Here is a 14,490-nt window from a genome sequence, read left to right on the forward strand (position 1 = left end):
AAAGGCCTCCTCATGGCCTTGAAAGTTGATCCCTTAGTGTTGCCATGTGAAATTTGCGTGCAGGACATGGGTGATTTAAGGTTGCCAGCTTCTCAATCCAAAATAACATGTGATTCAACCAAAAAGTACTATAAAACATGTTAGCTGGACATAACTTGCAGAGAGTTGTTTGCTCACCAATACCAGTTTAGAAAGAAAGTAGGTGTATCTGAATGGATAGTCTTACCTCACATTTTCTATAGTAGTCTTATTTGATGCATAAATATTTGTAAAGAGATCTACTGAAGATGTTAAATTGTTGTGGTGTGAGATGTAACAAGCAAGGCATCATAGATAGCAAAATGGCAAGAGTGAATTTCTATATTATCAGGCTATTTGCCATCATTTCACATGAGCTATTTAATAGGTTGGCAAGCCTTTTCAAATTCATTTAGATGGAAAGAATGTTAAGGGAAAATAATAACCTATTCTGTCATCAAAATATATGCTTTAACTAAAGGCAACAAAGAAAAAAATTCTTTATTTGAGAACATTGCTTGGTTGTGAATGCATCTACATTGTGACTTATATGAGCACCATTAACAAAATGGTGAGGCAGAAAGAAGGCTTACTTCTGTATGAAACCGGTGTTAGCACAAACTGAGTAACTTAAAAATTGTTTTTTCTTGGCAACTAACAAACCACCTGTTTAATGACTGCACAGAGCCTTTGAATTGGGCATTATATTTGTTTTCTAAAGCTCTTTGCTCACAGTCAGTTCTTATCAGGGTCTCTGTTTGATTCATATCCTTTATTGGACATTAATTGTGGCCCTCTGTAGTCTGACATGTTTGAACACCTGCTCTGTCTGTGGCTATAGCACACCCGTGCTATTATTGTTCTGCTCGAGACAATGCCAGATAGAAAGCTGAATAGAAGTGGTTTAATAGTGAGACTTATAGATAGAAGTGGTTTAATAGTGAGACTTATAGTGTAACCATGTTACCTCTTACCTCGTTGTTTGTTATTTTTAAATATGTGTAGTCCTTCATGTCGAGCAGCCCCAGTACTTTCTCAAGGATTATGGAATATTATCATCAGCAGCATATAGCAGCTACTAACATGAGTGTTCTGACCCTTGCCAACATTCCTAGGCAGCTGTTATCCATATAGACTCCATGCAGGATCAAATTGTTCTTTATCGGACAATGAGCACCTAAGTGTGATTAGCTGATCACAATTTCACTAACAAAAGTCCTTGGATTTTCAATGGAAAGAAGGCAGTTAGACCCAGTCAATGGAAGTGCAGAAGAGTTGGCCTGTAAATTGGTGAGTACCTGAGTGGCAAAATAAGTGTCAATAGCCAGTGTCGGAAAGAGTAGAAAGAGTAGGTTCCACTGCTTGTTTTGTAAAATAAGTATATTACAACAGAGGCATTTAAATGAAAGTGAGACACTGGTAGTCATCATGTTTCTATGAATTGAAAAAAATAGGGTTCAGTTTGGATTATAATTTGCAGTGTCAATGAATCCATAGCTTGTTTTTTTAATGCAGGTTGATGCATTTTGGTAATGTAAAAAGCAGCATAAGTGCTAACAGAAGAGTTCACAATCAGACAAAAAGGTACACGGTGAAGATGTTTAACTTCTGCATACATACAGGCATTAGTTTACAGTTTACCTTATTGTTTGTTTTTGAGGTTATAAAGCAAAAATTGCTAACAATACAGTGCATAAATATCTTCTGAAACTGAGTGCTAATGTGTTCAGATAAGTTTATATTGGGTGCAGCTGTAACTAATTATTATGGTCTTTGTGGGGTTTTTTTAGTGTGTCTGCAGTTTTTTCTTGTTTTCATTTTAGAGTTCGACTAATTTCATAAAATATGGTTTGTTTTTTTAGTTAGCATTTCTTGTTAAATGTATAAGAGAAGAGTACAATGAAATTCTTACTTAATTAATGACACAAAAATGGCTCAAACAATTTTCACAAGATTTTTAATGTACCTTGTCATTAATGAATAATGAATAAGGCACTACTGAACCTTTCAGAGACTTAGCTATATAATTAAGGAAGCAGATTCTCTTAGGCACACTGAATCCATTTCAGGGTCATGAGATGCTGGAACCTGTCTTGGCAGCACCAGTTCAGTCCAATGCAGGGCAGAATTAACCTAACATGTACATCTTTGTGATGTGGGCAGAAAACTGGAGTTCAGCACAGTCAGCAACTGGGCTGAAATTTGAACAGAATCTCCAGAGGTTGTTTGGCAACAGCCGTAACAACTACAGCACTGTGCCATCCTGATTTGTAATGTATTTTAAGTAAAAATAACAGATCAATAACTGTTACTATAAGTCTTGTTAAATGACCTATAAATGACAAATAAGATAGATGTGATAATTATATGAAATATTAAGACATTGTATCTCAGATAAACTCCGAATTATTTCCAAAAGTCTTGGCTTTTTGTATGCATTATTGTTATAGTTTTAATGCTTCAGTCTTTTCAAACTGGGAATAAGCTCAGTTTGGGGTTTATGAAAAAAGCACTCTATAAATGAAAATGCATCATCACACATTTGTACTATAAAAAATTAAAGTATACTTAAAAAAGGAGAAAAAAACATGAACATAATGGATTCTTATTTCAACACTATACATACTAAAGCCCACATCACAAAGTTTACTGATGAAAATCCTGCTTCTTATTATGTTAAATTGGAATGTGAGTGCTGTCTCATGCTTGGGAATTATGCTGTTTGTAGCAAATAGTTTAAAATGACATTCATATCCAAATGGAGCTTGTTAAAAGCGCTGCAGGGTAAGTAAAGCAGAGGTTTGCGTGTGATGAATAGCACTTCCCACCAGACTGTACTTGCGTGGCTATTTATAAATGTTTTTCTGTTATTTGCCGTTACTCAAAAATGCCGGAAATCCGTTTCCACATATACCTGAACATCAGTGATTTTTTTTTCTACCCTAAAACCACATATGTTACACTTGGTGTGGAACAACATTCTTTTTATGGTTTAGCATTATTGACTGTATGCCTCAGGTCAAGCTTTGTTAATGCAGCTAGCAATAAGACCACTTTATAAAACAAATTTAAAATATTAAGAATTTATATTATATCAAGAATTGGTAATATCCACAAATCCATTTAAATAGTTAAGACCAACCAATTTCAAGTGTCATCTTATATTTGAAGTATACAGAGAAGAAGCTAGCTTCAGAACTTCAGACATTAAACTTAGCCTGGTGATGAATAAGAGCAGTGGGGTCTTAATGGAATCTGCCTGATGTACATCCATGTCCCCCCTTGTACTATTCATGCTGTCTTTCTGGCGGAGTAGTGGCTCTGAGGCTAGGAATCTGCACTGGCAATCGGAAGGTTGCCTGTTCGAATCCCGTAAATGCCAATAGGGACTCTGTTCTGTTGGGCCCTTTAGCAAGACCCTTAACCTGCAATTGCTCAGCGCTTTAAGTAGTGAGAAAAGCGCTATATAAATGCAAAGAATTATAATTATTATTATTTCTGAATTTATTGATTACATATCAATAATCACAAAACTTTATAAATGAAAGAAATAATCTCTGTCATTTAATTTTTCATAAGAAAATTGAGCTGGACAAGAATTCTGCTTTGCATCTGTATACTCATTGTGCACTTCTGTTTTTCTAGTTCTGAAGACCTCATTTACAGTAACTGTCTGAATTTAAACATATTAAAATATCTAGTACCAGCACTCTGAATATGTTTTTAGACTGAAGCATTTAATTATTATTTGTTTTTGGATTGCTTGTAAATTGAACGTTATTGGAATCTGCCTCTGATCTTTTAGTGTGGGAAGCATAATGTCATCAACCCTGAAAAGGCCAAGCAGTTCTGGAATCATAATGTAAAACAGGGTAGATGAAAAATTTGATGGATAATTTGAAAGCTGAGATATGTTGGCGCACAAAAGGAGTTATTGTCAGAATTACTTTGGCAGCTTTAAAGAGAGGGGAAATAAAGGACAGGCATGCTGAACATTTTTGAGAAGATTATGGAAGAGGTGGGTTTAATTTCACAAGTTTAAACATCCTGTCCACCCCCATTCTCATTTTAGTTGCGTCTAAGGGTTTAGGTTTAGTATTTGGAAATTGATGGACTGGTCAATGTTGTATTTTTTCCAGTTTGCAATTTATAGTATATACTTGATCAACAGCAATCATACATAAGAAGAACCCAATCAACTCAAAATTTAATTTGCATGGATTCAATTTACTTAGGGTTTAAATTTGATGTTTTATTAGAAAAAATATCAGTTTCAGTTTTCTACTTACTGAGGAAAGGACTCTTTAGAGAAGTACAATACAGAACTCTCTCTGGCATATTGTGTTTGTCAGTCTCTACAATGTAACACTTCATTTTCCTTTAATACCAGCAAGCCCGCGATTCTCGAAAGAATCGCAAATCCAAGAATGGCAATCACTTTCTATTCCCTCCGATACTTGGAGGGATGAAATATCATGGAGGGTGGGTGCGTCCTGGGAAAGTTCATTTAATTAAATAAATATATTTGTACTAAAGCGGCTTCTTTTTGGAGCTGTGACTCATCTGGTTCTGGTGTTTCAGAAGCGCGTTGTAGGCACCTTCGTTTATTGTTTTTATCCATGCAGTCTCTTTTTTGTTTTTCAATGGCTGTGTCGTCAGCGAGAAGTCGTTTGCTGATGGCGGCAGATTCGCGTGCTGAAGTGACCATGGCGACGGATCCGGTGCGGTGGTGTGGGCAGTCGCATTCGGGCGGCTGTACAACCTGGCGTGCACGCTTTACCTCGGGTTTAGTTCACAGGTCGTAGCCTTGGTAAAGTTTTCATTTAATTAAATAAACATATTTGTACTAAAGCGGTTTCTTTGTGTCGGCGCCTTCGTTCATTGTTTTTATTCATACGGGCTCGTTTATAGGTCGTAGCCATACGGGCTCGTGTTGTATTACTTATCGTTGAGCTCCTTCCTTTTGCAGCCGTGACTCCTAGCCTCTGTGTATTGTTTTTATCCATGCGGTCTCGTCTTTGTTGTTCTGTGGCTGTGTCGTTAGGTAGAAGTCGTTTACTGTTAGGAAGCATACTCCAACTTACACACACTGACTGCTGGCACAGTGGATTAGAGCAGGTGTGGTTTACAGGTCGTGGTGTTTGGGCGCCACGAACTGACTGTGGGAACTATGGGCTCGGTTTTGTATTACAAATCGTTGAGCTGTTTCCATTTGGAGCCGTGACTCCTTTGCCTCTGCTGGAACAGTGGATTAGAGCAAGTTTAGTTTACAGGTTGTGTTGTTTGGGCGCGACCTACTGACTCTGGGAAGCTGCTGGGTTTGACTCTGGGGCACTGCGGTGCAGTGCGCATGCGCTTCGGTGCGTCCGTCGTGCATAAATTAAACTGTCGTTTCGTAATATAGATAAAAAGTGTTAAAACTACAGGTTGAACATCCATAATTTCGTATATTTTTGGATTCTAGAATGTTTGCATATTTGCATTTTCTTAAAGCATTAGCCCTCAATTCCTCCAGTCTATGCACATTAAAATTCTGGGGATTTCAGGTAGAGAGCCAAAGAAGCTGATCAAAAGACTTGGACAAGATGAGAAAATGAAAAGCTATCCATTCTGAATTTCAGTAGCACAATGTAACTGAAACTTAATGATTAATGTGTGCATTGTAATGAGCATGGCAACAGAAGAGACAGACACAGACATAGACCACTGCTACTTGACTCCACTCATTTGAGAAGTGCTCATGTCTGCTATGATACCTTTCCATCATTCTGACTATTGCATCATTGTATGGCATAACAATGGCAAATAGAGTGTAGATAAGCATTGTGGTATATGTATATACCATGAGTTAAAGTGCTGCAGCTAAATTCTGGCATGGCATATTTGCAGTCCAATTAGACAGTAATGTAAACTTCCTTTAGTTATTTGTTTAGACGTGCAGTCAGAAGGTGGCTCGTGTGTATCCTATCCTATTCTATTCTGTGCTTGTACTGATGGTGTTAGGTACATTTATTGACTTGGGTGTTTTAGCAATGAAATCTGGATCTCCTGTGGCTCTTTGTTATCATATATCTTAACAGCAGTCCTTTTCACCTCCTTTAGATGGGATCTGACACATCATTTAATTTGAGTGCATATTTTACAATTTATATTTTCATGAACAAAGCTGCCAACCTTGTATCAACTCCTACACTGTCATTATAACTGAATAACAGTGTTTTCAGTATCACATTGTGGGCCATGTCAGATTTTGGAATTTCGGATTAGAGTTACTCAACTTCGAAGGCAGAAGTAGAAAATTCTGTGGTGGTGATTTTGATATTTGGGGAAAACTCACCTGCAGTCATATGATGATCAGTCCTGAGAAATGAAGAAGTAGGTTTCTGAATTTGTACAGTATTTCATTTAGAGCAGACCACTAGTCAGGTGTGATCTTTGTGTATTTACGCAGATTTCAGTTTAATTTCAATAAGTTATGGTTTGGGGAAAATGCTGTATTGATCTGAAATTGATTAATACTTTATATTGACACTTCATTAGTCTTTGTCTCCACCTTCCAGTTTTTTAAGTCAATGTTTACTGAGCAGCGGGCAACAATTGAGAAAAATTGTGCTCAGCCAAAGGCACTTCACTCAGACAACTCAATAAATATAATGCATGGTACAGTATATACACTGCCTGGCCAAAAAAAAAGTCGCCACCAAAAAAAAAGGTCACACACTCTAATATTTCGTTGGACCGCCTTTAGCTTGGATTACGGCACGCAGTCGCTGTGGCATTGTTTCGATAAGCTTCTGCAATGTCACAAGATTTAGTTCCATCCAGTGTTGCATTAATTTTTCACCAAGATCTTGCATGATGGGTGCATTACTTCATCTGCCTCTCTTTTTACCCTGATGTGCCCATCACTCTGGAACAGGGTAAATCTGGACTCATCAGACCACATGACCTTCTTCCATTGCTCCAGAGTCCAATCTTTATGCTCCCTAGCAAATTGAAGCCTTTTTTTCCAGTTTGCCTCACTGATTAGTGGTTTTCTTAGGCTACACAGCTGTTCAGTCCCAATCCCTTGAGTTCCCTTCGCATTGTGCATGTGGAAATGCTCTTACTTTCACTATTAAACATAGACCTGAGTTCTACTGTTGTTTTTCTTCGATTTGATTTCACCAAACGTTTAAGTGATCGCCGATCATGATCATTCAGGATTTTTTTCCGGCCACATTTCTTCCTCAAAGACGATGGGTCCCCACTATCCTTCAAGTTTTTAATAATGCGTTGGACAGTTCTTAACCCAATTTTAGTAGTTTCTGCAATCTCCTTAGATGTTTTCTCTGCTTGATGCATGCCAATGATTTGACCCTTCTCAAACAGACTAACATCTTTTCCACGACCACGAGATGTGTCTTTCGACATGGTTGTTTAAGAAATGAGAAGCAACTCATTGCACCAGTTGGGGTTAAATAACTTGTTGCCAGCTGAAAGATAATCACCCATGCAGTAATTATCCAATAGGAGGCTTGTACCTATTTGCTTAGTTAAATCCAGGTGGCGACTTTTTTTTTGGCCAGGCAGTGTATTTATTCAGTTCATATTCTCATTGACAAGCATTATGTCCTTGGGTCTAAGGTGATTGATGTACTGCAAAACACCTGTTTCCAGACCATGCAATCTATATTGACTGAATTAGAAAGTGGAAATCGGCATTCTTGCATAATATCACTGGGATTTTCTTATTAAAGCTGATTTTAAAATATATTTTTGTACGTTTACCTTTTAGAAGTATGTGAATTGTCCATAGTTTATTGCTTCCAGCTTCTTGTGTTGTATAAATTAAGCTTAGAAGTCTTTTCATGCCAGTAACTGAATAGCAGTTTGTGAATGAAACTACAGTATTACTCCCACTTCCCCAGAGAGCAACAGTCCAGGACTGTCTTTTATGATTATGAGCAGTGGTAGTGAAGAAGAATCAGTTTCACTCCTTATATTTGATTTGGCCATTGACTGTCATATGACAGATTGTGAGGTATTTTAGTTAAATTAGTAATAAAAAGAAAATATAGACCACCCTATTTAAACAAAGTTACTCTTAAAATAAACACAGTCTGGAAGCTAAAAGAATCAATAAGAACTCAGCTACCCAGCTGAGTTGTGATTGTAGCTGAATTCATGGGACCCTGGGTTTAAGAAAGAAAAATATCCATGGATCTGTTTTGTTCTTTATGAGCCATGTAGGGTTATAATGAGAAAAGAGTTATATACAGTACACTAAGGCATTTTGGCTGCTACTGTGATATCGAGGAAATATTTTTCAAGTAACATTTGAGACATTTGTGATTAAATCATTGTTTTACATCTTAAAGAAACTCAAAGTGATACATGTGTCTGTTTACCCTTGTTGTCTTTTACAGCACTTGAAAATGAAGGTCACCAGTAAAGAATCTTAAGTCTGATGATTAAATGTTCCATAGTAAGGCTTGGCTTTAATAAAGTGTTTTTTTGCAGACTTAAGGTCTTAGAGGGACACTGGAAAAAGAAAAGCCTCTAACTGGCACTTAGTTAAATCACTTTCTGTACTTTTTTAGGTGTTCTTAAAGATTATTTAAGAGAGTTGCCTTATCCTCTAATAACCAAACAACTGTATGAAGCAGTGCTGGAAGCAATGGCCAAAAGACCTCTCCGGATTGGTGCCAATGGATGTGAAAATGATGCCTCTGACTCGGAATACACTGTTAGCCTCTTAGAGCACTTGCCTGATATAGAGAAGGTGAGATACTATTACACCTTTCTGACTGTCATTCACCGTATCCAGTCTGTTTTCCTCATTGTCATATTTATTAAAGATAAACGCAATCCTTGATTTAGGCAACATCTGTGTGAAGTTTGAATGTTCTTGTCATGTACATGTGGACTTTCTCCTGGTTACCCCTTTTTTCTAATGCATCCAAAATGTATACATATTAGATGGATTTGGCAGTTCTTCGCTGACCTTGTATGAGTGATTGTGAGTTTGCGAATGAGAATGAGTGTGGTCTACTGTGCGCTGGTATCCTGTCCAGGGTTGCTTTTTGTCTTGTCCTCAGTATTGTCAGGTACAGTATTCTCTGGCTTCCCATGACTGTGAAATGGTACATGCAACTGCAAGGAAGGGACATTTTAAAATTTACGAATTAATGATTTATCAGTGGATGCACATCTGTTATATGGAAGCACTAAGCAGTCAAACACCTGACTTCATCCCACCCACTGTTAATATGAAAGCAGACAGTTAAAAATGGCCAGGTACACTTAACCATAATAACATGGAGGTGGATTTTAAACCTCTGACATTTAGAAGCTGAGTGCATTTCCTACACATTGGATTTAATATAAAGTGAACATTCAATGCATGGCTTATAGCATAATAAATCAATCTTTGAGATTCTTAAACAATTTTGAATTTTGGAAAATGCAAATTATTTAAAATCCAAGATTTCATGTTTATTATGTTATCATGAATAAAAATAAACATTGTGTTAAGGTGATATTTTAACTGTGCATTAATTGTGAATTTCCCATTGGGATTAATAAAGTATCTATCTATCTATCTATCTATCTATCTATCTATCTATCTATCTATCTATCTATCTATCTATCTATCTATCTATCTATCTTTAAAAGATAAGTCTGAGTTAAAAAAGGGCATTATTTATTACAGCTATACATTATAACACAATCTGCATTTAACATCACAGAAGTAAAAAAACTAAACATCCACATTTGACAGGATGTGTTACAGCCTACACGCAGGAAAAAAAGAGTACTTTTACCCGCTGTTAACTTTTTTGTGCCCCCCCACACTAACTATAACAAGAAAAAAAGGTTAGGAAAAACCACCATGATATTATATACATGGCTTTTAAAACACATAACATAAGAAGTTTGACAAGGAGCAGGGACTATTAGTCTATTAAGATTGTTTGGTTAAGCCAATTGCTAAATCGTCCTAGTATGTCATCCAGAACATTATACCTGACAGACCATCACACATTTTGTGTATGGTTGCTGCTCAACATAATCCTTGTCAGGATAACCACTGTCACTTGTCTCTGTTACAATTTGATTTTTTAACTTTGTTATTTAAAGTTTTAAAATGGATACTGTGTATGGCCAGTAAGGAATTAAGTATATTTTATTATTTTTTCTTGCCAGGAATATAACAAGGAAATTGATGTGCATCAAATTTACCATGTCAGTTGTGGAAATCAATGTTTGCCACTTCATTTTCACTCTTCATAGTAAAACTGATTTATTTATTGTTCTCTCTTTTCTCTGCTTCCTGCTTTTTTCCTTCTTTGGTTTCTATATCTATTCACATAGTGACAGTGTGGGAATGGGCCTCTGTATGGTGCCCCTTTCTTTTGTTTTCACAGGTCTTCAGTGTGTCTTCTCATGAAAGCTTTGCAAGTATAAAACTTCACTGATTCAGCTACAGTTTGGTTTCTATGGGAACTGATTCATGTGAATGGACAACCAAGCCTTTGTAAATTGTACAACTGTTACACTTCACTCTGGAAAATCATATGCTGCACTTACTTCATATGTTTCTGTTCTTATATTGGCCTTTATATATAGTATCACCTCATAAGAAATGATACAAATTAAAAACCTAAAGAATCCAGTCTTCTACACTTGCTGCTTTTTCCTGCAATCTGCAAGGGATACATTATAAATGTTAGCTATCCTGTGTTGTGGAGATGCTAACATTATCATGCAAATTAATGTGACCTATCTATTCAGCTTCACTGGCAACATCCCAGGTCAGTGCAGCTAATAGTTACACTAAACTAGGTATTTCCTCTCAAGTTAAATTACTCAAAAATGACTGCTTTAGATCCCCAATGATATTTTGCACTGTCTAATTAATCTTAGACATTGGGATTCATGCAGCGATACTGGTTTTTAAGAGTGTGTTCTCACACACAAACGACCACCATCTGGCATGTAATCCAGCACTTGTCACATTGCATCTAATGGTTGTAATGGTTTCTATGTCCATTTGTCTTTTTTCAGCAGCATGGTTTGTCACAGGACATTCTCCGTTCTTATCTAGAAAATTCCATGAAATTGTTTAGATAGCAGCAATTATCACCACAGTTGACTTTGACTCAAAGGTCACTGCTATCAACAGATGGGAGAGATATATTTTGAAAAATTTGTGAAATTATCTTCATTATAAACATCTGTTTTAATTATTCATGCTTTTCCCTAGTGTCTACCTTTTATTAATGAAAAAAATCTATTTCATAACATTCATTTTTCTTGTCACTGCACAAAATCTTTGAATACTTGCATTCTTTGTCATGAAAAATTGTGTTGTTAGCAAGTATTTCCATTGTAATTTTACATGACAAAAATACCTTTTCCACCCAAAATGGTAGCCATATGTCACATTCTTCTGTGCAAAGTGGTCAGACCAAGTACATCTTCCTGTAATGAGTCCAGAACTGAATAATAAAGGTATGTTAGTCAATTGTGGTTGTTTCTACCTCAGGCTACCCTGAAGATGCTTCTGAACCATCTGAAACTTGTGGCTTCGTACCATGAAGTAAACAAGATGACTTGCCAGAATCTTGCAGTTTGCTTTGGACCTGTTCTACTCAGTCAACGACAAGAGGCTTCCAGCCACAGCCACCGGGTTTTCATCGACTCTGAGGAGCTTGCCAGTGCTCTCGATTTTAAGAAGCACATTGAGGTTCTTCACTACCTTCTCCAGCTGTGGCCAGGTAACCCAATTGGGACATAGTAAACCCATTTTGGAGATAAACAGAAACATAATGTCTGTTAATGTTGACATGAATTGAGGATATTTACTGATCCATAATACTTTTTTTCAGGTACACTAAGGATATAACGTATATATGTATAGCAAAGCCCAATAATAGTTATTAACAGAACTTAACAAGATCTCTATGCTAAAAGTTCATTTTATTATAATATATTATAGGTATTATCTGTTTTTAGAGAAATCAGCTTCCCTGTAATATTATTTATACAATAGTGCACCTATCCATTTATTTTCTAAATCTACTTTTCTCATTATAAGCATTGTAACTGACAAGAATCTTCTATGAAAGTTCCTCAAGTCAATTTTTAAATAAGAGGGGAAGATACCTAGAAATCTTTATTTAGGAGTAAATAGAAGCATAGTTAGGTTGTTGCAGAGAATAGTACACAAAAATGATTGTTCACCAAAATTTAAATGGCTACACTAATCTTGCAGTCAAGCATAAATGACACATTATTAAAGCATTACTAACTGTTGGGTTTTTGAAAGATAAGCCAATGCTTGGCAGCAGTGGCAGAACCGACTTCAGAAACACACCATATGGAAATTAATGTAACGTGCATGAAATTGGAGGGTGGTGGGAAACCCGTGAAGCACCATGAGATTGAGCAAACCCTACATATATTGTGACTGATCCAGGAACGAAACTCCTCTATCAAGCATTACTGTGCGAATATAGTCTTTGAAATTATAGTGCTACATTACAGTAAAAATGACTATGAATTACAAAAACTGAAGATGTATACAATGGCCCAAATGATAGTCTAGTTTTACTATATTTTAAAGAGCACTACACTTTTTATTAATTTTAAATACCTAAGTTTGTTCTAATTTTTGGAGTAATTAAGAAGAATTTGAACTCACAATCTGTTTTCAGATGATAAAAAAGCAATTACAATATGTAGCACAAGCTTTGAAATTATAATTCTGATTGTCCACTTCAAGCTACTCTCAAGCTTACTCTCAAGTAAATGGAAGAGGGCAGCACAGTGGTTCACCTTGCACCATCTAAGTCTTAAGTTCCAGTTGTGGCCTAGATTTTCACCATATCTGTTTGAGGTATTCCATTTTCTTAAGATTAGTTGGGAACTATAAGCTGATACGTTTGAAGATGGATGTTAATACTAACAGAAAAGTTAGGGTATGGTCTACGGCAGGGGTGGGCAATGTTGGTCCTGGAGAGCCGCAGTATGTGCAGGTTTTTGTTCCAACCCAGTTCCTTAACGAGAACTCAATTATTGTTGATGAAGCACATATTGCTTAAGTGACATTTTGATGCTTCATTTTAGTGGTCTCGCTTGTTAAGGTTCTCCAACCTTAGTTGCTTATTTCAATCTTAAACTGCTGCATTCAGTGTTTTAATTGCTCCTTATTAGCAATAAGATGTAAAAGACAAAGCAGCCAGCAGTTCTTCAGCTAGCTTTTTTTCAATTACATCTGTGCGTGTTCATCATGCACTGTTTGATTTAATAAAACACTTAATAGAAAAATGTGACAAGACTGAAAATGATCTGTTTTAGGCTTCAAATCATTTGGATGATATCCTTGGAAAGGAAAAAAATCTACGATATAAGAGCCTTACATTGCACAGACTAACAAGCCATAAAATTAAATAAGGTCTGAGATTGGCAATGATTGGTTTCTAATTAAGCAATTGGGTTGGAATGAAAATCTGTAGCCACTGCGGCTCACCAGGACCGACATTGCCTACCCCTGGTCTACGGAATGTGAGAACCACTTAACCCTTAAACTCTACATCTAGACTGCTGTAAAATTTACATACACAAACACATCCACCATGAGAGTCTAAAAAAAAAAATTGGTAACAAATAAGCAAATGTCTTAACAGCTGTCTAATATGTAGTGTTCAACATCCTATAAAGGGAATAATACAGTATATATTATCTAATTGACTTTATTTCTGTACAGTGAAACAAACCAAAGCTTTGTTGTTTTTTATGGGACTAGTAAATAAAATGCAGGTTGCACTGATAGCCAGTGTAGCAAATGCCTTTATTTACTACTTGCATTCAAACAAAGAGTTAAAATTTTAAAGTAAGTTCACATGCTTTTTATTATAAACATAATCCTCCTGTCATTTTTCCTGTGTTGCTTTTAACATCATTGTGGTCTCATGCTTGAGGAGGTCCCTTTAGTTTCTATTTCAAGTACCCTTTATGACTCTGAGTAGGTCACTTATTCAGACATGTTACAGTTCAAAGAATGTGTAGTTCTGTAAACTGTAATGGGATGAGTATTGGGATGGTAGGAAAGGCCATTTATTCGTACTTAACAGTATATCTAATCTTTGACCACACAAGTTCTGCCTTAGTTTAAGCTGATTAAAAAAATTAACTAATCGCATAAATGTATGTAATTAATCATGATTAATCACATCTAACATTAAAACATCTAATTATAAAATAAATACATAAATCATTAAGTAAATACAACTGAATCACAAATTTAAAGTAGAATCAACGCAAATGAATTAAAAAAAATTAATGGAATAGTTTAAACTTAAACAATGACCTTAAACCTGAACTTTTAACAACATACTAATTGAGCAAGTACAATCTGGATTTGGAGGTATTCTTACTTGGCAAGTTGAAAATGAGGCCAATGCTTTAATTATATCGAATTGGCAT

General features: G+C 36.1%; 1 protein-coding gene across 1 annotated transcript in view; it reads left to right on the forward strand.

Annotated features, from left to right (window-relative positions):
- The window catches only part of syde2 (synapse defective 1, Rho GTPase, homolog 2 (C. elegans)), a 99,143-nt gene that overhangs the window by 68,794 nt on the left and 15,859 nt on the right, over positions 1–14,490 (forward strand). Inside the window, exons 5-6 of the mRNA XM_028811526.2 lie at positions 8,601–8,782; positions 11,549–11,780. Of these exons, the coding sequence (XP_028667359.1) occupies positions 8,601–8,782; positions 11,549–11,780 (414 nt within the window). The remainder of the gene's footprint in view (positions 1–8,600; positions 8,783–11,548; positions 11,781–14,490) is intronic.

This window comes from Erpetoichthys calabaricus, chromosome 10 (assembly GCF_900747795.2).
Source record: "Erpetoichthys calabaricus chromosome 10, fErpCal1.3, whole genome shotgun sequence".
NCBI lineage: Eukaryota > Metazoa > Chordata > Cladistia > Polypteriformes > Polypteridae > Erpetoichthys > Erpetoichthys calabaricus.